The following is a 26,298-nucleotide window of genomic DNA, read 5'->3' as shown; positions in this document are numbered from 1 at the left end:
CACCTCACAAAATACCTTAGGTTTAATTATAACACATAAAACTATAAAGTTTTTAGTAGAAAACCATTGGGACCTGCTAGGAAAGAGTTCTGAGATAGATGCCAAAAGTGTGATCCATGAAAGGAAAAAAATCAGTAAGTTGGACTTTATCAAAATGAAGAGAATGTTAAGAGAATGAAAAGATAAGCTACAGACCATGGGAAAATATTTGTAAATATTATATCTTAGACTATATAATGAAATCTCAAGACTCAGCCGTAAACATACACACACTCAGTCCAATTAGAAAATGGGCAAAGGACATGAAGAGACATTTCCAAAGAGGACATCACATGGCAGATAAACGCCCGGAAAGACGTTTAACGTCACTGTCCTTAGGTGGAAGCACAGCATGACCGAGGTGAATATTACTGTACTCCTATCAGAACAGCTGAAATGAGAAACAGTGACAGCCTTGGATGCTAGTGAGGATGTGAAGAAACTCTCTCATATGTTGCTGGTGGGGCTGTAAGGTGGTGTGGTCCCCTTCAGGAACAGAGTTGGCAGTCCCTTTAAAATCTGAACATACTTACCCAAGCAGCTGCATCCCTGGGCACTTACCTGGAGAAAAGAACATCAGCATTCCTGTAAAATTCTGTGCCAAGTGTTTTTAATAGCCCCAAGCTGGAAAAAAACCCCATATCCCTCAGAGGTGAATGGTAAACAAGCTGTGTCACATCCACACCATGGACAGCGCTCAGCAGTAAAAGCAACGAGCTGCTGGTGCCACTGCAGCCTGGGTGGATCTCGAGGCCACTGTGCTGAGTGACGGAAGCCGAGCTGAACACAGCAGGCACCGCATGACTGTTTACGCAGGGTTCTCTGAGGTTGTGTCGGTGCACATGAGACTTGTGAGTGCTGGTGAGTCCCTCACCGAGTCTCCAAGCCTCGACTGGGCTAGCACTTTGGTGCCCATCCCTCGGGGAGCTGTGTGGAAGGAGGAGGGGCAGAAGTGGGCAGACAGAGAGGCACAGCGGGCCCCCCAGCTTCCAGGGGGCCCCCGGCGTCCAGTGGCCACCTCTCAACCTCAGCTGGCCCTGGTCAGTCACCCAGCTCTGTCCAGTCACCTCCACAAACAGCTGCTGCCAGGAGAAGGGGAGAGTGACTTTTCACCAGCGTGTCCCCATTTACTCACCGCTTTTGTTCTTGATTTGGACCCAGAATCTTGGTGTTGACTGTAGACCACGCCCTGTGTGCCACATTTCTGCTGTGATCGATGTGAGGGCCCAGAAGACAGCAGGGAAGCTTTGAGTCTCCTTCTCTGTGATGCCAAAACGCTCATTCTCAACTCTGAGTTTAACTGCTGGATCCTAAGCACTTAAAATAGTACATGCTATTAAATGTTGAGAAAAATAAGAGTATGTAATATTAATTCTTAAGGTCACAAGCTTTTAAAAAAGTAAACAACATTATTATCTATTAACACTATTGAAAGTTAGGGCAAAATCTAAGAAGGCTTTGAGACATATACTTTTTTTTTTTTTCAACTAAAACGGCATTTTAAAAACTGTGGTAAAATGTACATAATTTAAAAGTTTCCATCTTAACAGTTTTTAGTTAGCAGGAAGTACATTCACAGTGCCCTGCAGCCATCACACCGGCATGTCCCAGAACCTGTCACCCTCGTGAAGTGAAGCTCTGTCCCATGAACCGCTGGCTCCCCAGCCCCTGACAGCCACCCTCTACCTTCTTTCTGTGAATTGGTCTGGTTGGGGACCTCATATAAATGGAATCACACACTATTTGTCTTTTTGTGTCTAACTATATCTTTTATTTTAGATAATATTGACAATTTTTCTTGTTCTGTGAGTAACACATATCTGTTTTTGAAATATAAAGGAAACACTTAAACCAAAGGAAGAAAATAAATGTCACCTTTAAGTACTACTCGGATAACCACTAAAAACATTTTTTTGCTCTTTCAGAGAGAGACCTTATAATTTGTTGTCTGCTTTCCACTTAGCAAGGTATCATGAATATCTTTCCATGTCCATAAATAGTTTATGTGTAAATGTTTCAAAAGCTGTATCATATTTCATTGTGCAGATGTATCATAATTTTTTATATTTTTTTATTGAAGTATAGTTGATTTACATGGTTTTGGATGGATAGCAAAGTGATTCAGTTATACATATATGCGTATATATATTCTTTTTCAGTTTCTTTTCCATTATCGATTATTACAATTTATTGCATATATTTTCCTATCCTATACAGTAGGTTCTTATTATTTATCTGTTTTATATATAGGGGTGTGTCTCTGTTAATCCCAAAGTTCTAATATATCCCAATCCCCTTCCCTTTCCTGTCTGGTAAACATCAGTTTGTTTCTTACATCAGTGAGTCTATTTCTGTTCTGTAAATAAGTTCATTTGTATCATTTTCTTAAGATTCCACACGTAAATGATATCATATGAAATTTGTTTTCCTGTTTCTGACTTCCTTCACTTAGTATAATTTCTGGATCCATCCATGTTGCTGCAAATGGCATTATTTCATTCTTTTTTGTGGCTGAGTAGTATTCCATTGTATATATGCTCCACATCTTCTTTATCCACCCCTCTGTTGATAGACATTTAGGTTGCTTCCATGTCCTGTCTGTTGTGAATAGTGCTGCTATGAGAGTTAGAGTGCATGTGTCTTTCTGAATTAAGAGTTTTCTCCAGACATACCAAATGCATGATAATTTAGTGAAGTCTCTTTCCTGTTACACATTCCAGGTTGCAAGTTCGGTCTGTCTGTCTGTGTGCCCCTGACTTCATCGCATATTCTGAATGTTGGCTTCTTGGTGTTCAGCCTGCATGTGACCGGCTCACTGACCAGCATCTCTTCTTTCTCCAGGATGGCTGAGCTTTTTAGTTTGATTGACACCATGTGGCCTCCACGGGCAGTTCTGAAAGCAACAGGCCCTGGCACAGCCTTCGAGGTAAGCCCAGCATTGAGGCACCGCCCCGCCACAACAGTGCACCTCCTGAGAAACCCTGTGAGGTTAGCCTGGCATTGAGGCACCCCCACACACAGTGCACCCCCCAAGAAGCCCTGTGAGTTAGCCCGGCATTGAGGCACCCCCCACACACACACACACAGTGCACCCCCCAAGAAGCCCTGTGAGTTAGCCCAGCATTGAGGCACCCGCCCTACACACACACACAGTGCACCCCCCAAGAAGCCCTGTGAGTTAGCCCGGCATTGAGGTACCCCGCCCACACACACACAGTGCACCCCCCGAGAAGCCCTGTGAGTTAGCCCGGCATTGAGGCACCCCCACTACACACACACACAGTGCACCCCCCAAGAAGCCCTGTGAGTTAGCCCAGCATTGAGGTACCCTGCCCACACACACACAGTGCATCCCCCAAGAAGCCCTGTGAGTTAGCCCGGCATTGAGGCACCCCCCCTACACACACACACAGTGCACCCCCCAAGAAGCCCTGTGAGTTAGCCCGGCATTGAGGTACCCCCCCCCACACACACACAGAGTGCACCCCCCGAGAAGCCCTGTGAGTTAGCCCGGCATTGAGGCACCCCCCCTACACACACACACAGTGCACCCCCCAAGAAGCCCTGTGAGTTAGCCCGGCATTGAGGTACCCCGCCCACACACACACAGTGCACCCCCAAGAAGCCTGGATCCAGTGAGTGTGAGCCAGGACAGAGGTCACAGCGCTGCCTCACTTGTAGGCCAGAGCCTAGCTGCCTTCTCCACTGTGCCACATGCGTGCTTCCGGAGGTTCCCTTATGGTGACCTCTCTCCACCCCCATCATCATGGGCCACTGCACACTGAGGGTCTCAGCCTCGCACCCAACAAGAAGCAGGTGGTTTCCCTGCCTCCTTCCAATCAGTAGTAGAACCACCACTGAGCACCAGTTAGAGCAAAGACTCAGTGCACGGAATCCGTGGGCATCAGTCCAACCGCCATCTCCGCTCAGCTCAGGGTCTCCCTCTCCTTCCCCCTCACCTTGTGTATGGTAGCTAGTTGCCCACAGGTAGCAACATTGAGGAAGCATGTCTGTCCTTCCTGCTCTGAACCGTGTCCAGCAGGCTGGCAGCTACTGCTTCAGGCCTTGGCTCCCCAGGCTGAGAGCTGGCCCCTTGCTTGTGTGGTTCTGACTTCTGCCCAGGCGGACACAGGAGCTCTGTCCAGAGCTGGAGCAGTGGCCCAGTCAGAGATGCCATTTTTAGATGCCTCACAGGGAAGAACTTTGTGAATGGAGTCTTCAGTGCATCTGAAGAGTGAGTTTCTAGAATGACATCTTGAATTGGTGATAAATTCAGGAGCACAGAAGCTTTCATGCTGGGTCCAGAGAGAAATAACCCCATCTGTAAAGAGCCTTGCAGAGAGTCGGTCTGCATCTGTGAGCAGAGACGGCTCTGTTGAAGAGTCAATTTATGTTAATAGTGCATTTGAGTCTTTTAGCAGTGCATTCACATTCTACTTTTGTCTTCATTTTAAACAGGAGAAAACTCATCTGCCTCCTCCTAGCTTCTGTTACATCCTCAGCGCTCATCCAGATGTGGGGCAGATTGATGTAATTGAAGACAACCCTGTTGTGGAACTTTACCAGCCACCGACTCCCCGCTTCTTAAAAGAAATTCTGCAGGTGGTGCCTTTGTGTGTACCAGGCCTCTGTTGCTTTGCTGTGTGTGTGGGCTTGGGGAGACTTACGCACTGTTTTCAATACATTCCAGACCGACGGCGTCTGTACCCATTGCAGCTTCTATGCCAGAGTGATTTACCGGAGACCACAGGTGATCCGTCTCTCTTTCTCTTCACTTGTACAGCTTACCAAAGGATAATCTCGCTCAGAAATGGGTGGAGTACCCAAACAGAAAAGCATTGTTGAATGCCAGTTATGCACAGTCTGCGCTGACATGGTGCTAAGTGCGCTGCTTTTGCAGGTGGGGCTGCGGCCTCTCGTGAAGTCCTGGGCATGAAGCCGCCAGGCACAGCCTGAGTGTGCTCTCAGCGGCTGTCACTCACTGGCTCCTGCCCACAGCCCTGCAGCTGGGCCAGAGGTGGAGGGGGAGGGAGTGTCCAGATGCACTGCCACCTTCAGCTGGTCTGTGGAAATCCTTGCCCTTCCTGAGAAACTGACCATTTGCTAAGATGAACTCCTCCGTCCAGCACAGGGCCATGTGTGGGACCTTGGGGTCCTGTCCCTTCTGTTTCCTTTAGATGGAACGTTTCTTCATCTTTCTTATCTTTTATGACCTTTATGTCATTTTTGAAGAAGAGGTTGATTACTTAACAGAATGCCCCTCCATGTAGATTTGCCTGACCACAAAGAGATTTGTGATCTATGCCACATAAAAACACTGTGTCGGTACCAGGAGCACGCAGTTGAGCTGTCCCAGTGCTGTGATATGATACCAATTGATTAAGATGGTGTTTTCCAGGCTTCTCCACTCTAAAGTTAACTAATAAATATTCCATACTTACTTGCTTAATAACCGTGTAACAAATGTTTTGTAGGAAGATAGCTTAAGACTATTTTAATATCCTGTTTCTTATCAAACTTCTACCCATTCATTGTAACATCTATATGAATCTTGCTTGAATTGTTACTCTGATAGTGGCTAAATGATAATTTTCTAATTCCAGCATTTTTCTATATTTATTAGTTGGCATTGGCTATACCTAGGAACTTTTATTTTCATGATATATTTATGCATTCAGTCATTTATCTCAGCTTGAACCAGTAGATTGAATTTTTATTCAATGAGTTGTTATCTGTAACTGTCATTTATTCCAATGCTTACGTCTCCCCAGATTCAAGCCAGCTCCCATGTCCTTTGGACATGTCCCCATCACTCCTCAAGGGCTCCCTTACTTTCTGCAATAATAAGATGCTCCAACTCATCTTGTTTCCTCTGCCCTGGAATCGGCTGTCTTCTAAGGAGCCCCTGGTTGATTTTAGTTAAGAATGGCATTTAGAAGCCAAGATCTGGGTCCTCAGTGGGCTCATTGCTGCTGGGCCATCTCAGCAGACGGAACAAGGAAGTATGTGTGTGTACTCATGCACACGTACCTACCGATCCACATCTTTCTTTGCATCTGTCTCTACCTAAAACTCATCATCTTATACCAGTACTTCCAACTCTAGGCCATAACCATGGAACTGACTCTAGATTTCCTCACTTCCATATTAATAACTCCTCATCCAGCTCTGAGAAACCTGGCTCTCACTTTCCTCAGTATAAACTTCTCTAATTTCTTGTGTTATCAGCCTTCCATCCAACTGCCTTCTCCACTCAGCTCACAGTTCCTGACCTCACTGTAAAAAGGTCAGGTGACACAAAGGTGACTTCTTTGCCCAGTCATGTCCACCAGCCATGTGGGATCATCAGCCTGACCACACCATCTATGCCAGCAACACCTTGACCCTCATGCCAACCAGCTTCTCATAGCCTGGCCCTGCTGACCCTAGGGCTATTTCCAGTCAGATCCTTGTCCCCGTTTCATCTGCTGCTGCTGTTGCTGCTGCTAAGTCGCTTCAGTCATGTCCGACTCTGTGTGACCCCATAGATGGAAGCCCACCAGGCCCCTGTCCATGGGATTTTCCAGGCAAGAACACTGGAGTGGGGTGCCATTGCCTTCTCCGCCATTTGCATCTACTGAATCCTAATGGCAGAAGACTCTGATGTAGTTGTGTCCTAGCCACCTCCCGAAGGCCCTGTGTCCATGACCATCGAACTGGAGTGCAGGATTCACGATGTGCATCCGTGGGGCCGGGGGTGTGAACGTTCCATTCATCACACTTCCTCATCCTTGGGACACTTACATCTCGCAGGAGAGAAGAGTGTGTACTTCGTGGAAGCCAGTGTGATGACTCACATCCTCACTGTGTGGACGTGGGATTGGGAGGAAGTGCGTGACTTCTTCCTCATGGGTCAGAGGACAAGGAGAGAGGAGCCAGGGAGGGGCAGGCCTCCCCCCATCCATGGAGCCCTTAGAATAGCGACAGGGCTGGAGCTCACCGGGCTTGGCCATGTCTGGGGTGCTGATGACCACATATGCAAAGGCCATTGCATCTGTGGAAATACTTATTGAAATGATATCAGATATTAATGTTAATAATAATCATCTAAAATTATTGCCTTTAAAAATAATTTTGGATTTAAGAAGAGCTCCCAGGTTAATAGCCTTGACCGTGACTTTGAATTCTAGGCAAACAGTTTGCCTCTGGAGCCAAGGGAGATGTGGCTCGTGGTGACCGACATTACTCTGCAGACGCTGGACAAGGACTCAGGCCTCCCCAGAACCGTTCCTGTGCGTGTGGCCGCCTCATGCCTGCTGGACCAGGAGGTCCGGGATGCTCTCTGCGAGGCCACCTGCCAGAGCTTCCTCTTCCGGGACGCTCTCCAAGACCAAGGTATGCCTTCCTCTTACTGACAGCGCTGGTCTGTCCCCTGGCCCAGAGTCCCCTGCAGACCAGGCCCCTGTGACAGCTGCCCAGACAGAACAGAGTGCCGGCCTGTGGTGCTGGCATGCAGGGGTGATGCTGGGGTCACTGGGGAGGGTCTGTCGGGGTCGCGCTTTATGGGTACAGAAGTAACAAAACTGCTGCCTAGAGCACCACTTTGTAAAACAAACAGAGCTCAAGCATTTATGTCCATTCTTCAGTAGCCACCCCCTACAGCACCAAGTCCCTGTCTAGAGAACAGTGGTGTTCGCGTGGGACCCACATGCATGCTCTTACCCTGTAAACCCTGTAAAACTTGTACCTCGTGCCACGTCAGGCTGTGTGATACTGGTTGATGTGCAGCACATCCACATTTTGCTTTCTGGAACTTTCCCCAAGTATTTTTCATCCATGGTTGTCTGCATCCGAGCTGGCTGGAGTCTGCAGATGAGACCTGACTGTGTGCTTACACCCATCAGCGCTCTTTCCAGGAGCCACAGGAGGACCCTACCTGGACAGTGTATTTTCAGTGTTGAAGCTGCGTGACACGAAGTTGATCTTACTGCATCGAATGTGATACCCATGTTTGTGTGTGTTTACAGCTCTGTCTCCCTTTCTGCACAGGCTGTGTCCCTCGACATACGGGGGCCCCACGCCAGTGCCCCTGACCACGCTCCCCCGCCTCCCGCCCCCAACTGCCAGAAGGCTGGTGAAGGACGCGTCTCTCCTGGCAGGAGAACTTGCTTGTTTCAAACCTAGAGCTGGAGTAATCCAAAGCATCTCTGTTGGCAGGTCAGATTGTCTGTGTTAGCCGAACTGTCCTCCTGCCTCTGAAACCCTGTAGGGGTATGATGGTGGGTGCCTGGGAGCTGACGGGCCCCCTGCATCTGGATGAGCTGGGCCCTGGCACTCGGGTCAACTCCATTTGCAGCATCCAAGGTGTGTATCAATCTTGATGGAAGAGAGATTTGTATTTTCTTAAATATCGTACTTATTTTGTGTTCGTTATTTATTCACTGAGTATTTGTTGAGTACCTGACATAGGGTACATGAGGAACAAAATGAAAAGATGCCAGCCTTTCAGACACAAGCAGAGCCAGGCTGGCAGTCTCCAGGGCTCCGAGTGCCTGTCCCGGGCCCTCCCTGTGGGGCACAGACAGGAGCCCTGAGCCGAGGGCGAGGGGAGGGTGAGCCCATCAGATGAGGTGGGGGGCGGGGGGGCGAGCAGGACTTGCCCAGGCTGCTGACGGGGCAGGGCGGGTAAGCACCCTGGGAGGAGGTGGCAGAGGTGTGTGTGTGCGGGGGTGGCAGTCGGGGTTGGGGGGGATTCAGGGCGGAGGTGGATCTGAGGTAGGGTTCAGTCAGGAGAAGACCTGACACGCAGGGGAACAGTGATCTGTGACAGCACCGTGCTCCACTTCCAGAAAGTCCAGAGATCCCACACGTAACGTCGAGGGCTTGTGTCCTCCACCCCGGCCACTCGACTCCCAAACCCCGTGTGCTGTTTAGGAACAGCAAAGGCTATGACCCCACTGTTGCTCGAGCCCAAGTCCCCTGTGTGCTTGTGAGGCTGAGCACGTGTCCATTGTGTTTTCCTTCAGTGCATTCCCTTTACCATTAGTGTTCCTACCAAGACGTAGCTCCTCAAGCGCGTGGACTTGAAGAAGGCAGGCTCCAGCCGTCAGCTGGGTCTGTTCTTGCCCCCACTCTCTCAGCTCTGCTCCAAGGATGGCAGGACTGACCTCAGAGACTGGTTGAGGAGTAGGTGGGCTGACGGAGAAGCCTACATTCCGTGCTCCCATTGCCACCGGTGGGTGGCTGGCTGGGGGCTCGGGGGCTGGAGCCAGCGACAGCAGGGACGGGGCCCAGACTGCCATGCCTGCCCAGGCAGAGCTGGTACAGGCCTTTCAGGAAGGTGGGAGGGCATGTGGGAAACCCAGGACAGCTGCACAAGCTCCATGTGCTGGAGGAGAGGGGCCAAGGTGGCCAGCTGGCCTTGTCCTGCTGTCCCAGCTATGCTAACGGAGTGGGACAGTCAGATTTTTGTCTAAGATGAAGCCCTGCTTTCAGCACCACGGGTCGACTCTGGAGTAAAATGGGAGCTGGTTGGGAGGAGCACAGGAGAGGTTGGCTGAGAGTCTGGAGGCTCAGCGGGCTGGTGGACAGGTGTGAAGGCCGGATTCTGCAAAGCCGCACAGCCTGTCCGTGGCCTGTGCTCTCCAGGCTCCCATCCCCTCGCGTCTCCCAGGGAAGGTCATCCAGGCTCAGAGCCAGTGGAAGGAGGAGGAGGCGACCCCAGGTGACAGTTCCCACCCCCAAACCCCTCCCACATTTTATGAGGAAATGTACCTGAAGAGCTGGCTTCCTGAGAAGGGTTTGGAGCCATACCACTCTTACCTGCAGCCAGGGAGTAAGAAGCATAGAGCTGCAGGCCAGGAGCATGCAGACAGTGGTGAGGACAGAGACTTGCCTTTCCTAAAGAACCTCATATTTTAAAGAAATAATAATTTACAGTGAGATTTACAAAACATAAAATTTAACCATTTTAAAGAGAAATTCAGTGGCAGTCCACTTACAATGTTGTACAACCACCTCCTAGTTTACGTTTTGGCTTTTGTCGTCTCACTGGCTTTGAAAACAGAGTGGCAGTCTCGTTATCAATCACAGTGTCATTGAGCAGAAATTCACCCTTTTAAAGTGTGCAACTCATTGTTTGTAGTGTATTCATAACAGTTGTGCAACCATCCCCACTAACTAGCTCCAGAGAGAAACCCCGTATCTGTCAGCACTCACATCCCATCCCCTCCCAACCCCTGGCTCCCGCTCCTCTGCCTTCTGTCTCATGGACGCTCATGTGAATGAATCATACACTGTGTGCTTCTTGGTTTCTGGCTGCTTGAACTCAGCAGGACATTTTCAAGGCGTTTCTCAGGCTTTGTTCCTTTCTGGGGCTGAATAGTCTATCATATGGATAGACGCTGTTTTATTTATCCATTCATTAGTTGATGCACACTTTTTTGATACGATAATTCATGCTGCTGTGAATTTTCATGTAAGGTCCTTGGCTGGACATCTACTTCCTGTTCTTTGGGTGTATTCCTGATGTCTGACATAGTTTTCATGTGGGCCACAATCACAAATAGACAGCGGCAGCAGAACTGAGAGGAAGCTGTGTTCCCTCCACACATGCTGGGGAGGCATCTGTAGGAAGTGACCCTTCAGAGGGCAGAACGTGAGGCTGAGACTGAACACCCCATGTCCAGACATGGTGACCAACGGGAGTGTCGGGAGGTACAGCCCAAAATGAGGGAGATCAGGTAGCCCCTGTGACCTGTCTGGAGAGGGGCAGTGCTGGTGGAGGGTCTCTGACCAGCAGTGCCCGTGGAGTGACCTTGGGCTGACACAGGCTGCCCGGAGCAGAGCTGTGACGGGTGACATTCCCCTGCTCCGTCCTCCCAGCACTGGGTATTCTCAGGTTGTAGATCGTCAGTCATTCTCACCGGCGGGTGCTGGTGTCAGGTTGCTGATTGAGTTTGTGTTTCCCTGACAGCACATGCTATGGAGCATCATTCCTATGTTTATTTGACGTCTGTATATCTTCTGTGGTGAGGTGTCTGCCGAGGGCTTTGGTCTGTTTTTATTCAGGTTGTTCAGTTTCTTATTGAGTTTTTTGAGTTTTTCATGTATTTTGGATAGCAGTCCTGTCCTAGATAAGTATTTTACAAATATCTTTTCCCATCTATGGCATCTCATCTCTTAACAGTGTCTTTTGTGGACCAGTTTTAATTTTAATGAAGTCCAACATAGACTTTTTTTCCCCCATGAACTGTGGTTTTGATGTTGTATTTAAAAACTCATTGCCAGACTAAAGTCACCCAGATTTTTTTCCTGTTTTCTTCTTCTATATATTTTATAGTTTTGCATTTTACACTTAAGTATACAATCCATTTTGAGTTAAATTTTGTAAAAGAGGTAAGGTCTTTTTCTAGATTGATTTTTTCCCCCCAGGTGTTTGTCAGTTGTTGTAACACTGTTGGAAACACTGTCTTTTCTCTACTGAAATGTCAGCTCAGTTGACTGTGTTCATGTGGGTGTGTTTCTGGGCTCTCTGGTCTGTTGCGTTGGTTTTTCCTTTTGAGGGTAGGATGCCGTCTTGATGACGGTGTCTCTGTTGCATGTCTGTCCTCCAGCTCCATTCTCCTCCAGTATTGTCTTGCCTACTCTAGGCCTTTCTGCCTCCCGAGTAAACTTGAAACTTGGCTTGTGGTATCCACGGAGTGACTTGCTGTGCTCTTGATTAGAATCGTGTTCAATCTGTAGTGCACCTTAGAAAATATGTACATCTTAACAGCATTCAGTCTTCCTGTACGTGAACATGGAATATCTCTCTCTTAATTTTGATCTTTGATGTGTTCAGCAGTGTTGTAGTTTTTCTCATATAGATCTGTACGTATTTTGCTACACTTATACCTAAGTATTTCATTTATTTTAGCTAATGTAAATGGTGTAGTAAGTTTTTAATTTCAAATTTCACTTGTTCATTGTTATTGTATGGGAAAGCAATTGACTTTTGTATTTTAACCTTGTATCCTACAACCTAGCCACAGTTGTTTCGTAGTGCTAGATTTTTTTCTTGTTGATTCTTTGAGATAGTCTATACAGGAAACTGTCACTTGTGAACAAGGACAAGTTTTTCTTCATTCCCAGTCTCTATCCATTTTATCTCCTTTTCTGGCCATCTCACCTTAGCTGGACTCCCAGCACCAGACTGAAGAGAAGTGATGAGAGAGACCGCCTTGCCCTGTTCCTGATCTCAAGGAGAAAGCACCACCTCTCCCACCATTAGTCAGTGATGTCAGCTGTCAGGGTCTTGAGTGTTTGTTGTTTTTTCAGCTAAAGATAATCTCTCTTTATTCCACATATTAAAGGGAAAGAACGTACCGGTCTCTTACTTCCCCTCCAGTTGGTTCTGATTATTAAGATCAATAATGTTCTGTTCTGTAGCTGTAAAACTTTGCCCTGTGTCTGCAGGTTGATCCTCATAGATGAAAAACAGTAAATGGTATTTTTATTATAATGATTATATAAATATTTTTTACTGAACAGGAAACTAGTACATACTCTATTTCCTTTCTTGTATGAATCTTTTCATGGAGTTTTGTGCTGAATTTTGTTTTACTTAACACTGCCTGCTCTACACTCTTAATTATTTTCCAAATCCTCAAAAATGATGACATATCTTTGGAGCCATCCTTTTCCTATGTAATTTCTCTTCTGGAGCCTTCTGTCCCTCTGAACCTTCCTTGACTGGTTGCTCTGCTGTCAGCTGTCATCTAGGCCTCCTCTGTATTAATCCTTTAGGGTCAGCCTTTCCTAAATCACAGAACTTCTTTGTTGGTTTATTCCAACTGTAGGCTTTTAATAAATGCTCTTTACCAAGGTGAAGAAACTTCCTCTATTCCTAGATTAATGAGAGTTTTTATTATCAATCGGTATTGAATTTTATCAAATGGCTTTTCTGCATCTATTGATATGATCATATGATTTTTCTTCTTTAGTCTGTTGATATGATAGATTGTTGTTGTTATTATTTAGTCGGTAAGTCATGTCTGATTCTTTGTGACCCCGTGGACTGTAGCCCACCAGGCTCTTCTGTCCATGGAATTTCTTGGTAAGAATACTGGAGTGGGTTTCCATGTCCTTCTCCAGGGGATCTTCCCGACCCAGGGATTGAACCTGTGTCTCTTGCACTGGTGTGTATTCTCTAGTGCTGAGCCTCCAGGGAAGCCCTGTGATAAATTACAGTAGTAGATTTTTTAAAATATTGAATCAGCTTATAAACCTGGAATAAATCCCATTTGGTCATGGTATAATCCTTTTTTTTATATAGTTGAGTTAGATTGCTAATATCTTGCTAAGGACTTTTGCAGCTCTGCTCATGAGAGATCCTGGTCTGTAGTTGTCCTTTCAAGTAGTGTCTTTATCTGGGTTTGGAATTAGGTACATGCTGTCGTTAGAGGATGTGTACTCCTTCTGCTACTGTCTTCTGGAGGGGACTGCACAGGATTGGTATAATTTCTTTCTTAAATGTTTGCTCGGATTGATCAGTGAACTCCGCTGGGCCTGGTGCTTTGTTTTGGAAAGTTATGAATTATTGATTCGATTTCTTTAATATAGGCTTACTTCATTTTATTGTGCTTGGTAGATACTGTGCTTTTTACAAATTGAAGGTTTGTGGCAGCCGTGTGTCAAGCAAGTCTATCCCTGCTATTTTTTCAGTAGCTCACTTAGTGTTTTGGTGTCACATTTTGGTAATTCATGCACTATTTCAATTTTTTTCATCATGGTTATATTTGTCATGGTGATCTGTGATCAGTGATCCTTGATGCTACTATTACAAAAAGATTTCAACTTGCTGAAGGCTCAGATGATGGTTAGCGTAATTTAGCAATGAATTATTCTTTAATTAAGGTGTTCGTTTTTTAGACATGCATTTGTTGCACATTTAATAAGCCATAGTATAGTGTGGACATAACTTTTATGCACACTGGGAGCTAGGGATCAAACCCAGACCCAGCCATCGCCTGGCAAGGGAGTTGCCAGTGGTATGAAGACCCCAGACAAAATGTATTTCCTCAGCTCAAGTCTTATTCCGTAATTGGAAGGAAATTGTGTAATCCCATGTAATTGTAAATGTTGTTAGCACTCAGGGGTACCCTAGGATAAAAGGAAATGTGGTTTGTAGCAGTCTTCTTTTTCTTAATTCATTTAGCAGACTCGCCATAACTGTGTGATTGAGTCTCTGTGCTGGGAGCCCTCCCCTCAGCCTGGACTCTGCCCTCTGTGAAGACGCGCCTTCCGGCAGTGCTTTGAGCTTTTACTGGCTTAACTTTCAGTCTTTTAAGCCTTTTACAGGCTTAACTTTGACTCAATCTTGATTAGATTTGTAAGAACAATGAAATTAGCTAGGCAGTCTTTTTAAAATCGGGATGTATTATTTTCATTTTCAAAAAGTCATTCAAGGATGCATTGCAGGAATGCATTTTAATAAACCAAGCCTACTTAGTTCTCATTATTTTATCCTCTACAGATAAATTTTTTCCTAATGTTTGTTCTAGTGGAAAATTAAATTCTTTGCTCCAAGAGTAGGAAGGATGACTCTCCTATTTTTCTGGAAACTTAGTTCACATCTTACTTTTTCTCAGATATCTCATTTCACCACTCTTCAACAAGGATGGTCTGAGATTTGCAGTGTATCTTGATGATATGTACAGTGCTTCACACTCCAAGAAAATTAGACCAACTCGATCCCCTGTTTAAAATTCCTTTCTGGCTTCTCATCCCTTCCAAGATCAAGTCTAGAATCCCAGGGAGACTTGGAAGGTGCTGGCAGGCACAGTTCACTGCTGTCTCACCTGCCTTTTCCTCTGCCTCTCTGGCCTCCAGCCCCACCTCAGGGTAAAGGGTGGACCCGTGTCCCTCCTTGCCAGCAGCCCCACTCAGGGCCATTCTTTCAGGAAGCCTCCCCAACACTTAGGCCAGCCTTGAGGGCCTCTCTTAAGCCCCTCTCGGGAGTCTTTTCCATTTCTCAGTTTAGCATGTATTTTATGTTCTTTTTTTTTCAAGACACCATTTTTTAGAGCAGTTTTAGCAAAATTGAGCAGAAGGTTCAGAGATTTTGCACATTCTCTCTACCCCCACACATGCACAACCTCCCCCACCGTCAGCATCCCCACCAGATGGTATGTTTGTTGTAACTGATGAACCTGTACTGACACGTTGTCATCATCCAGAATCAGAGCTACAGCCAGGGTCACTCTTAGTGACTACATTGTGTGGATTTAGACAAACTTATGACACGCAGCCATCATTACAGTGTTGTACCGAGTGGTTTTCCTGACCTAAAACCTCTGTGCTCCACCTCTTCAGCCCTCTCTCCCCCTTAATACCTGGCAACCAGTGATCTTTTCACAATCTGTATAGTTTTGCTTTTGCCACAGTGTCCTATAGTTGGAACCATATAGTCTGTAGCCTTTTGAGATTGGCTTCTTTCAGTTAGTAATATGCATTTAAGGTTCCTTCATGTCTTTTCATGACCGGAGAGCTCTTTTATTAAAAATTACTGAACAATGTTCCATTTTCTAGATAAGCCAGAGTTTGTGTATCCATTCACCTACTGAAGGACATCTTGGTTGCTCCCATGTTTTGGTAATTTAAAAGTAAATAGCCACATGCTGGTGTTTATGTGGACCTATGTTTTCAACTCCTTTGTGAAAATACCAAGGAGTGTGATTGGTTCATTGTACCATAGGACAGTGTTTAATTTCGTAAGAAATTGCCAAACTGTCCACAGTGGCCGTACCATTTTTTATTACCCCCAGCAGTGACTGCAAGCTCCTGTTGCTCCACATCCTCAGAACCATTTGGTGCCGTCAGTGCTCAGGACTTGGCCGTCCCTATAGGTGTGCCGCGGTGTCTCATTGCTGTGTGCATAGGTGTGCAGGGGTGTCTCACTGCTGTGTTCATAGGTGTGCAGGGGTGTCTCATTGCTGTGTTCATAGGTGTGCAGGGGTGTCTCATTGCTGTGTGCATAGGTGTGCCGCGGTGTCTCATTGCTGTGTGCATAGGTGTGCAGGGGTGTCTCATTTCTGTGTTCATAGGTGTGCAGGGGTGTCTCACTGCTGTGTGCATAGGTGTGCAGGGGTGTCTCACTGCTGTGTGCATAGGTGTGCAGGGGTGTCTCACTGCTGTGTGCATAGGTGTGCACGGGTGTCTCACTGCTGTGTGCATAGGTGTGCAGGGGTGTCTCACTGCTGTGTGCATAGGTGTGCAGGGGTGTCTCACTGCTGTGTTCATAGGTGTGCAGGGGTGTCTCATTGCGCTGTTCATTTGCATTTCCCTCATGACATGACACTGGACATCTTTTCATGTGCTTCTTTGCCATCTGTGTATCTTCTCTGGAGAGGTGTCTGTTAAAGTTTTTGGCCCATTTTTTAAATCAGGTTATTCTGGTTCTTATTATTGAATTTTAACAGTTATTTGTATATTTTGGATAGATATTTGCAGATATTTTCTCCCATGTTTCATGATATTTTTACTCATTTGTTTATGTGCTCTCCCAGTCAGACTGTGGAGTCCATTAAAGTGTAGATTGTGGCTTTTATTCTTAGGTTCTTACACTTAGCTAAGTTCTTAGCACTTACATAATGCTACATGTATATCCCACACTAAAAAACATTGTATACATATTTGTTTGTTGAATAAATAAATCACAAATGTTGGAGTAAAGAGAAATAGGGAAACCACATGAGAGGAGTTACTAACAAACCAGTAAGAAATCTTTCCTTATCAAGAAAATGGAAACCAAGCTGTGGGATTCCATTCCACTGTCCAGGAGGCAGATACTTCCTGTAAACGTCCAGGCAGTGGGTGAGTGTGAACAGTGTGAGCCAGAGGTCCTGTGGGATGCACCTCTGAGGAGTTTTACCATCTCTGGGCTCACACTTTTGGACACAGTGACTCCACTCTGTGAGCCCATTCCGGAGGAAGGGCCCTTCACGGAAGGGGCCAAGTAGACAGATGCCTGCTGCCTTGTCCTAGAGCAGTTTGGATGCCTAGTGTCCAGTCTGGAGAGTGGTCAGGGGAACCGTGACGTAAATCTTCAGCCATGCAGAGCCTCAGGGCAGGACGTGATGGTGCAGGCATGGCGTGCTTGTCACGTACTCATAACACGCATGCTGGGAGAAGGCAAAAGTGAAAATACTCGGGGAGGTGGTAATAGGCCTAAGCTTTAAAACTTGTCCTTTGCTATAATTTAGTGCAATAAATGGGAATTATAATAAGTTTAAGAGCATTTATATAAAGTCACAAATTGAGGAAACAAACCTGGGCACCTCACATCCCCATCTGTGACCTGAGGGGCACACTGAGGCTGGGGGCCAGAGCCGCCTCTGAGCCCAGCTCCGCTTCCCTGATCCCAGGCACCGTGGTCGCTGTGGACGAGAGCACCGCCTGCTCGTGGCCTGTGTGTGATCTGTGTGGCAGCGAGAGACTGGAACAGAGCCTGGCAGACAGGTAGGGGGCAGCTGCTGGGGACCCCGCGACCTGGGGCCAGGGGGCACTTGGGGCAGCTGAGCTGCCAGAGGAGGCTGGGCACGTTTTCTCCCCAAGTCACCCCTGGGCTCCTGCTGCTCCCTGAGGCACCTCCAGTCCTAGAAGAGAAAAGAGTGGGGCTTCCTCAGCTCCTCTGTTGTCCGGTGGGAGAGAAAGAACTCAGGGCAAACACAAACATGTGGCACGTGGTGACCGCACGGCTGACCCTTTGCAAGCTGACGTCCCTTCCTGCCTAGCGTTACTGCCCCACGCCCCCCACGCACCCTGGGCCCATCCTCCAAGCCAGTCCTCTGGCCCCACTGGCTGTTAGAGGCACCCAGGGGGCCCTCACTTGCCTGCTGCTGGACACCTCCTGGGTGGTGGCCTCAGGCCCGGACCAGACAGCGCAAGGCAGGGCTTGGAGATGACGGGAGCGTGGATCTAGGTTTCTGGGAGGCAGGAAGGAGCAGGGACGCAGGTGACCAGAGCAGGTCTGCCCGGCCCCGCCCTTTGTTGGCCGGGCGCTCAGCCGGGTGAGCTCTCTGCCAGGTCTCTCCCTCCTCCGGCCACTCTGCAAGTGGCCTGATCTCTGCGCCCAGGCTGCTTCGGGCCTGTGTCAAGACCTGGGTTTCTGAATGTGACGCCCAGACACCGGGGTGCAGGGAATGTCTGGCCCCACCAGGCTCCCACACTCTGTCTTCTTGTCTCCAACAACAGGGGCGCCTTCTCCTGTGGGGACTGCTCCCGCGTGGTCACCTCGCCTGTCCTCAGGAGACACCTGCAGGTCTTCCTGGACGCCCCCTCGCAGCCTCAGTGCACAGTCAGGGTCAAGGTAGGAGCCGGCAGGGGCTGGTGTATCTGTGTCCACCTCCAGGGCCCCTTCACCTGCGGCCAGGTGGGGGCTGCCTCTCCTGGTCTCTTCCCGGGGAGGGAAGGCTCAAGTCTGCAGTGGAGCTGGTGGCCTTGAGCCACACGTCAGTCCCCGGGAGGGGTGTTTCCTGCGAGTGGGGTGGGGTGCTGACCCGGACCGCTTGATGGTTCTTGCAGCTTCTCCAAGACAGCATCTCCTCGCTCCTGAGGTTCGCTGCCTGTGAGGATGGGGTAAGTGGGGGCCCAGCCCCTGGGCGCGCTCCTCTCCTCTCCCTGTCCCTTGAGTGCCGGGCACCACCAGAGGTCAGACTCCGGAGGCTCAGCTTGGTCCCTGCTTCCTCCTCTGACTCACGCCTTTCCCTTTCGGAGCCAAGGTTACTTCTCATCAGCCCTGCAGGAGATATGGGGCTCTGTCCCCTGGCTTCCATTGTGGTAGGACCATCTCAGGGTTTCAAATTAGACCTAATAGCACAGCTGTCTGAGACACAGTTTTTAAATTGCTGGGTATTCTAGAGTCTGAGTGCATGGAAACTTCTCAGAGTTGCCCTGACTTAATGGTGGTAGCTTTGTGAACAGGTCTGAGGCATGCTCCTGAAAGAGACTGCCACCTGAGCATACACACCTCACCTTACACACTGGCATTACCTTACACATCCATATCACCTTACACACCCAGCTTACCTCACACACCTGTTACCTTACACACCCACCTCAACTTACACACCTGCATTCCCTTACACACCCACCTCACCTTACACACCCACCTTACCTTGCACGCCTATGTTCCCTTACACATCCACCTTACCTCACACACCTACCTCACCTTACACACCCACCTCACCTACATGCCTACCTTATCTTGCACACCCATCTCACTTTACACATCCATCTGACCTTATACACCCACCTTATCTTACACACCTACCTCAACTTACACACTGGCATTCCCTTACACATCCACCTCACCTTACACACCTGTATTGCCTTACACATCCACCTCACCTTACACACCCACTTTACCTTGCACACCTGTGTTCCCTTACACACCCACCTTACCTCACACACCTATCTCATGGTTACACACCCACCTCACCTACATGCCTACCTTACCTTGCACACCTATCTCATACATCCACCTCACCTTACACACCGGTGTTACCTTACACACCCACTTTACCTTACACACTTGCATTCCCTTACCCACCTAACTTCACACACCTGCCTTGCCTCACACCCTTATGGAGCAGAGAGCTCTGTCCATGTCAGAGCCATGTGGAAACCTGCGAGGGGCCTGTGTGTCTGCCCTCAGGGTTCAAAACCCAGGTGGCAGACGTGCACAGCTCTTGCGGTTGCTGGCAAAGAGGATGCTCACTTCAGCAGAGCTAAGGGTTCCCACAGCCACAGGCCCACTCTGCATCCAGCCTGAATTTGGAGGCTCCATGCTGCCCTCCTGGCTGCTTGCCAGCCCCTCCTGGGCTTCGGGGTAGGGGGAGAAGCGGCCCTTACACTCTTCAATTTACACTGGATGTCAGAGTTTTAAGTAAATCGGAATGTCTGTGCACAGAATCTGTAAGGAGCCCTGGTCTGGTTGCAGTTCCAGCTCGAATCCCTGGCCTCATGCACCTCTTTAGAGCAACTTGGTGACCCCCCTCCCCCACACAGACCTTCATCCAAGGGGCTGCTGTGTGGTGGGGACCAGTGTCTAGAGGAGGGCTTGTGGACAAGTGTCCCTGATCGTGTGCAAGTCTGATGGAAGTCAGCAGTTAGAGCAGCCAGGCTCCATGCTCCCTGCTGTCCTCAAGATGGGCAGAGGCCACGCTGACTGGAGAGGCCACAGGGACAGGGCTCCTGTCCCTGCAGAGAGACCCACAGAGGGAAGGTCATCACAGTCTTCACAAGCGACACCGAGAGGGTAGCCAGCCTGGGTGGGGACAACAGGGACCCTGCGTGTGTTCTCTTCTGATGGAAGTCCTGTTTCATGGGTGGTGAGCCCATGGTTCTGTGACTGTTGGTCCTTGGGTAAGGCTCATGGATTGGAGAGTTCCAAGGTAGGGGGCTTTAAACAGACACTAATGTGGCAGGCCCACCTCACCTCGCACCCTCAGTGAGGAGAGAGCTCTGTCTGTGTCAGGGCCATCTGGAACTTGTTACTGTGGAGGATGCTGGGAGAGTCCTGCTCACGGAGAACACAACAGAACGAAGCCCAGGGCCAAGTGCTTGGAGATGGTACCCACGGGCCCTGCAGTAACCTGGGTGCCTTTCCTTGGCCCCAGGCTCCCTGGACAGTGGCCCTCGGCCCCCTGCTCTCTTCAGGGGCCTGGCAGGAACTCCCTCATTCACTTACTCCCTTTTAATGGAGGCAGGCTGTACCTCCCACACATTGGACTTCTCGACTGCTTGCATCCTAGAGAGCTCAGGAGGCTCGTGTATGCTTGTGTGTATGTGATCTGTGTGTGGGGAGCGTGTGTAGCGGTGTGCTGAGTGAGAGGCCCAGTGGTGAGCACCTCAGTGTCCCCTTTGTACTGCTCTGCTGGCAGAGGCGAGGCCAGTAGGACTGGGGAGGTGCCAAGCTCGTCACCCCCAACCCCACCTCTGCGCTCAGTGGATTCTCAGGCTTTATGTCAACCTGGAAGGAAGTGGACACGGGTGTGGGTGAGACCTGGTTGGGGGCATCGGCCACGAGGATCACCTGAACTCCGTCAGTTTTTAGGGTGCGGATGTACATTCACAAATTGCAAAGAATCAGATGACTCTCCGTGAGAACCACAACTCCATTCCCAGAACAAACTGTGCCACTTCTGGTCAGGACCCAGGAGTGTAGGGTCTCAGGCCTCCACTTAACAAGGTCCAGCTTCAGATGTGAAGGCAGTGGTCACACCCACCACTCCGCCTGAGTGACATCACAGAAGCAAGAGTCAAAGAAAATACACTGTACCTTTTAAAAACAGAGGCACGTTTTATAGTCACATGCACAAATACATGCATTCATATGACCAGCATGTGTGAGTTTGCTAGTGTGATTGTTTTTAACTTCTTCATGGTAATTTCCCCCAAATATAGGTATAATTTAATGTCCATTTATAAATGATAGTTATTATTGAAAACTTAGTTGCCAAACCTGGCATTTTAAAAAGAGGGTATTTTTCAGACTTTTTTTTTTTCAAGTCAGAGTTCGTGCTTGTATCCAGGTGACCTGGGCCCCCCGTGGACACACACAGGGGCAGCCCTCGTAGACAACACAGCGGCATACAGCATCACCATGGCCCTCCCAGCCCTGAATGGGAACCGCCCATCCCCCTCCCCAGCATCTCTGCTGCTTTCCTGCCACTGAGCCTGTGCAAGGCCCCTGAGCACAGAAGCCCTGGGAGTGAACAAGGGTCTGGGACCTTGATGTCTTGGCCACAGGAGCCCAGCGGGAGGCCTCCACACTGTCCAGTCTCATCCTCTCATTTCCTCCCTTCACCTGCTTAGACCTCAGCTCTCTCCCCCGCTTTACCTGAACATGCTACCAGGGAGGTCAGAGCTCCCTGTGAACCACGGTGGGGAAACAGTGCATTTGGCGCTGTGCCTGTCTTGTAGGTGCGAGACAGGGACTGCAGTGAGCTGGCTTCACAGCGTCCACATCCCAGACCGATCTGGACGTTTACTGCTGCGGAAGGAGCGGTCTCAGGGCTTGTGTGTCCACACTGTGCACACAGACCCACTGTCTGGACATGGCTCTGCTGGGCAGCAGTCACAAGGCTAGACTGGGGTCACAGATGTCCCCCAGTCCCTGGCCGGCCCTCATGCTCCTGTTGGCTGGGGCCTCGCTGGGCCCCGAGCCAGACATCCACATGGTCTGGACCCCCTCACGGCATGCATCTGGTCCTGAGCAGGGCAGAAGATGGGCCCCTGTCCTGACCAGGGATGGGGCACACTCTATGCCCCTCCCACCACACCATGCTCACAAGAAGCCAGACCCCAGGTGCCCATCAGGAACACAGACGTGCCAACCCTGGCCATGCTGTCTGACCGCCCAGCCTGGGTCTCCCTGCCAGGACACGTTAATGATGGAAGGGGCAAGTTAGCACTGAACTCAGTTATCACAGACATCCATCACGTGTCTGGCACAGAGCAGGGCTGGGGAGGAGCCCCAGCACTGCTCCTCAGGTCCTGCAGAGGAACTTCCCAAAGAACACGTGACCTTCTGGGGCTTCAGTCTTCCTTAAGACCAGTAAGCCTCTCTTTATGTTCAGCCCTATTCCCCCAAAGAAAGTGTCCCAAGGTCTGATATCTGGAGACCAGGAGGGCACAACATACTGCCCCACCTGGTCACCGGGCCCCACCGCCTGGAGCTCTGCATTCCCACGTGGAGATGATGCTTGCCCGAGGCTAACCTGTTCCCTGAGACTATCATTAGACAGTGAGAAGGAAGGCCTTTCTACAGTATGGGGAGAGGCGCTCAGCTCAGGGCAGCTCTGGGAGATATGAGACCTTGTTCAGGCAGGCAGAGCTAGTTCTTGACCAGAAGTGCTGGTCGGCTGCGGAAGTGGGAGTCAGCGGCAGCATGATGGAGCTCCCGCTGGGGCCCGGGGCGCAGCTTCCCCCCCAGAACGGCCAGCTGAGAGGTGTGCACCTTGTATCCACTGACAGACATCGATAAGAGACATTCTTGATGTTCTTGTGGAAAAACAAACTCAGCTACCAGAAAAAAGCAGTTCCTTCCTTGGCTTGTATTGCAGCCTATTCTCATCTCAGAAGGTCACGGGCCAGGGAAGGGCCTCCTGCTCTGGCTGTGGTGTGCTGAGTCGCTGAGGAACAGGGTGCCCAGGGCTGTTTGCTCTAACCAGCCTGCCTCTCCTCCCTGCAGAGTTACGAAGTGAGGAGTGTCCTCGGAAAGGAGGTGGGGCCGTTAACCTGCTTTGTCCGATGCATCACCACCCACCCGACCAGCAGCGTGGGATTGGAGGAGGTTGAGCTCCTGAGCAAGGGGAGAGCCTCTTGAGAACTCTGGCAACGGCCATGGGATCTGTGAACTTTACCAAGTGGCTGAGAGGTGGTGGTGGTTTGGGTCATTTCTTAACCCTGGGCAGAGTGAATGTACTTTATGATCTTGAAATGGAACTTCACGTTAGTAAAATGGTTTTGTAAACTATAAATCAAAATACTTTTTTCTATGATTATATATTTTTATTACCTTTCTGAATGTTAAAGCTTAAATAAGCTTCAGGCCTTCATATTGTATTTATTTTAGATAATACAGTAGAAAAAATTATTTTGTCCTACTGTAGTTTTAAAGTGTTCTGTTCAAATTTTACCATGATTCAGCAGGTTTTTTCCCCATTTCTTTTAACATTTCCCCAAAGAATACCCAGCAAAGGGCAAACCTTTGTCCTCTCTTGTCTGTTACCGCTCTGCACAATAGGTGTCCAACCTAAGTGCTTTGCAGTTGGTTATTTTTTGGAAAATGTTCTGGGGGAACTGTGTCAGAGATCAAACTGTTATGGGTAAAGTACAGATAAAGTGAGAGAACAACAGGTCTGGTTAGCACTGGGTGCACAGACAAGGCCACCCCGCCACAGAAGAGCTGGGTCATCGTTCACCTTGTTGGCAGAGTATCTGAGTTAAAAGTAAAACCCCGGATTAATTATCTCTGGACACTAAAGATTTTGTTTCCTCCCTTATGACAATATAATCATGACAGGCCACGGTTAATAAATTACATAATATAGACGTAGCAGCCAAGACAAAGAAAGGCTGCCCAGTACCCACTCTCATGGGGGAAAGGCAACGGCTTTATTTATTCGTCCAGGTTAATCTTTCAAACATTACAAGTACTGGCAAGGTAGCCGGTTTTAAGTAGCTTTGTGACTGTCCTTTCCATCTCCTACATGACTTGTACTTTACGCACTTGGAAAATCTACTTGAAGCTGACTAAAGAAGTGAGGAAAGTGAAAGCAAATCCCATGAAAGCCAAGATGAATCGGGCTGGTTTTCGGGTAACCGAGCCCTCTTCTCCTTGCCCCTAGACCCCCACTCGAGGTGGGACGCACTCCAGTGGGTTTCCAACACGTTCCCTGGGCGCGGGCACCTTCCACCCGAGCGGGTCTCGGCAAGTTAACCAGCACGTCCGCAGGTGGAGTTCGGCCTGTTTGAGAAGCAAAGCAACCCGGGATGACCGGCCCCGGGGTGCAAGTCAGCCAGACGCGCCCTCCCCTGCGGGTTCGGAGGGCCGCAAGCGCAAGAATCAAAGTGGGTCTAACGCGTCTTTATTCTTACAAATACTGTAAAAATCAGTATAAAAAAGTGAGCATGCTCAGTCTTTCCCTCGTATCTACAGTACAAAGGCTTGTCGGAAAAGTCTCTTTTACGAATGTACCTTAGCTGCATCCTAGGCGTAGGATGTAGAGAAGCTGCCGTCACAGTAACTTAGGGTCCACGCGGCAGCTGTCCGAGTCCCGGCCAAGCGCGGGAGTCCAGCCCGGCGGCTCCAGGCAGTGCGGCCGCAGCCCGCGCGCCCCCCGCGTCACCGCGCGTCCGCCGCCCCCGCGCCGGGCAGGAAGGGCGCGCCGGGCAGCTGCTTGAAGAAGCGCCGCAGTCCGGCCAGGTCCCGCGTGAGCTGTTCCACTCGCTGCTGCAGCTTCTCGTTTTCGGCCGAAAGCTCCACCAGCTTCTGCTGCATCTCCTGGTTGCGCCGCTTGGCCTTGTCGCGGCTCTTGCGCACAGCGATGTTGTTGCGCTCGCGTCGCTGCCGGTACTCGGGGCTTCCGCGGTCCGGGCCCCGCTTGCCCGCTGTCTTGTCGCGCGCGGGCCCGGGCGCTGGGGGCGCGGGGCTCCGGCGCGGCGGCTCTGGCGACGCGGGCGGTGTGGGTTGCGCAGCGGCCGCGAGGCTCACCACCGTCTGCGCGCACGCGGCCACCTGCGCGGGCAGCAGGGAGCCGGGCGTGTCGCCGTCGCCCCAGTCGGGCTCGCGCTTGAGGGGTCGCGGCGCCGGGCCGGGGCCCCCGAGGCGCGCGGGGCCACCGGGCAGTAGCTCCAGGGCGCCCGCTTTGTGGTTGCTGTTGAAGAGGTCGGCGAAGAGCTCGTCGTGGCACAGCTCCAGGGTGGGCACGGCGGCCATGGAGTCGATGTAGGCGCTGAAGTCGATGGCGCTCTCGTCGTCGTACATGGCGGGCGCGGCCGGCTCGGCTCCGCGACCCGGCTTCCCCACTCGGCCGGGCTCGTAGAAGGCAGCGGGTTCCGCCGTCCAGGGCGCGCCGCGCGCCGGGCCGTCCAGGCTGAAGAGCGCGGCGCTCATGGCGGCGTCGGGCCGGCGGCGAGCGCGGTCCCCGGGCGGGTCGGGCGCTGCCTTTTCTAGCCCGGCTGACGCGCACGCCCCGCCCCGGCCGCGAACCGCGGGACCCCCGCCCGCGCGCCTCCCCCGCGCTTCCTGCCCGCCGGCCCGGCCCGCGCGGCGCTGCCGGGAACGACCCTCCCTTGGCCGCGCCTCCTTCTTCCTGCTGGTGGGTCGGCGCCTCCGCGCCCGCGGAGCCGGGGCGGAACCAGAACTGGGCACTGGCCCGGCTCGCGAACTAGGGCACCGTGGCGCTGCCCCGCATCTTCAGGGAGTTCGGGCCGCGGTGCTTCTCGATCGCGCGGATGCCCCCTTGAGGCTCGGCCAGGTCTGGGGAGCGCGCCTGGGGCCAAGGAGAGCCTCGAACCCCGCGCGCCCACGAACCTGAAGAGCGCCCGAGAACTCCGAGCTCAGCTCCCGTGAGCCCCGCGCCCCGGACCCTGCCTCCAGGGCCACAGAGCAGTGCCGTTTTGTCGTGGTGTCTTACTTCGGTCCTGTCTTTACTTCCAGACTTTTTTTTTTTTTTTTTCTTTCGTCTGTTCAGTGTTCCAAAAAGAAGTGCCTTTGGATCCAAAGCAGTG

General features: G+C 50.3%; 2 protein-coding genes across 7 annotated transcripts in view; one reads left to right on the top strand and one right to left on the bottom strand.

Moving 5' to 3' along the window:
* SPIDR (scaffold protein involved in DNA repair) overlaps positions 1 to 23,742 on the top strand; it is a 258,391-nt gene extending 234,649 nt beyond the window's left edge. For 5 of the 6 annotated variants that reach the window (XM_061123279.1, XM_061123278.1, XM_061123277.1 and 2 more), the window contains 9 exons: positions 2,881 to 2,965; positions 4,498 to 4,641; positions 4,730 to 4,789; positions 7,209 to 7,413; positions 8,236 to 8,382; positions 17,424 to 17,517; positions 18,253 to 18,367; positions 18,583 to 18,636; positions 23,255 to 23,742. In XM_061123279.1, the coding sequence (XP_060979262.1) occupies positions 2,881 to 2,965; positions 4,498 to 4,641; positions 4,730 to 4,789; positions 7,209 to 7,413; positions 8,236 to 8,382; positions 17,424 to 17,517; positions 18,253 to 18,367; positions 18,583 to 18,636; positions 23,255 to 23,389 (1,039 nt within the window). In that variant the 3' untranslated portion in view covers positions 23,390 to 23,742. The other variant, XM_061123281.1, reaches the window with a different exon arrangement.
* A 381-nt stretch (positions 23,743 to 24,123) lies between these two features.
* CEBPD (CCAAT enhancer binding protein delta) lies at positions 24,124 to 25,696 on the bottom strand. The gene has a single exon (XM_061123283.1). The coding sequence runs from the start codon at positions 25,679 to 25,681 to the stop codon at positions 24,911 to 24,913; it is 771 nt and encodes a 256-aa protein (XP_060979266.1). The 5' UTR covers positions 25,682 to 25,696; the 3' UTR covers positions 24,124 to 24,910.
* Between the last annotated feature and the right edge of the window lie 602 nt (positions 25,697 to 26,298).

Source organism: Dama dama, chromosome 21, assembly GCF_033118175.1.
Source record: "Dama dama isolate Ldn47 chromosome 21, ASM3311817v1, whole genome shotgun sequence".
Classification (NCBI taxonomy): domain Eukaryota; kingdom Metazoa; phylum Chordata; class Mammalia; order Artiodactyla; family Cervidae; genus Dama; species Dama dama.
The sequence above is the reverse complement of the archived record's forward strand: the minus strand, read 5'-3'. Positions and strand labels throughout refer to the sequence as shown.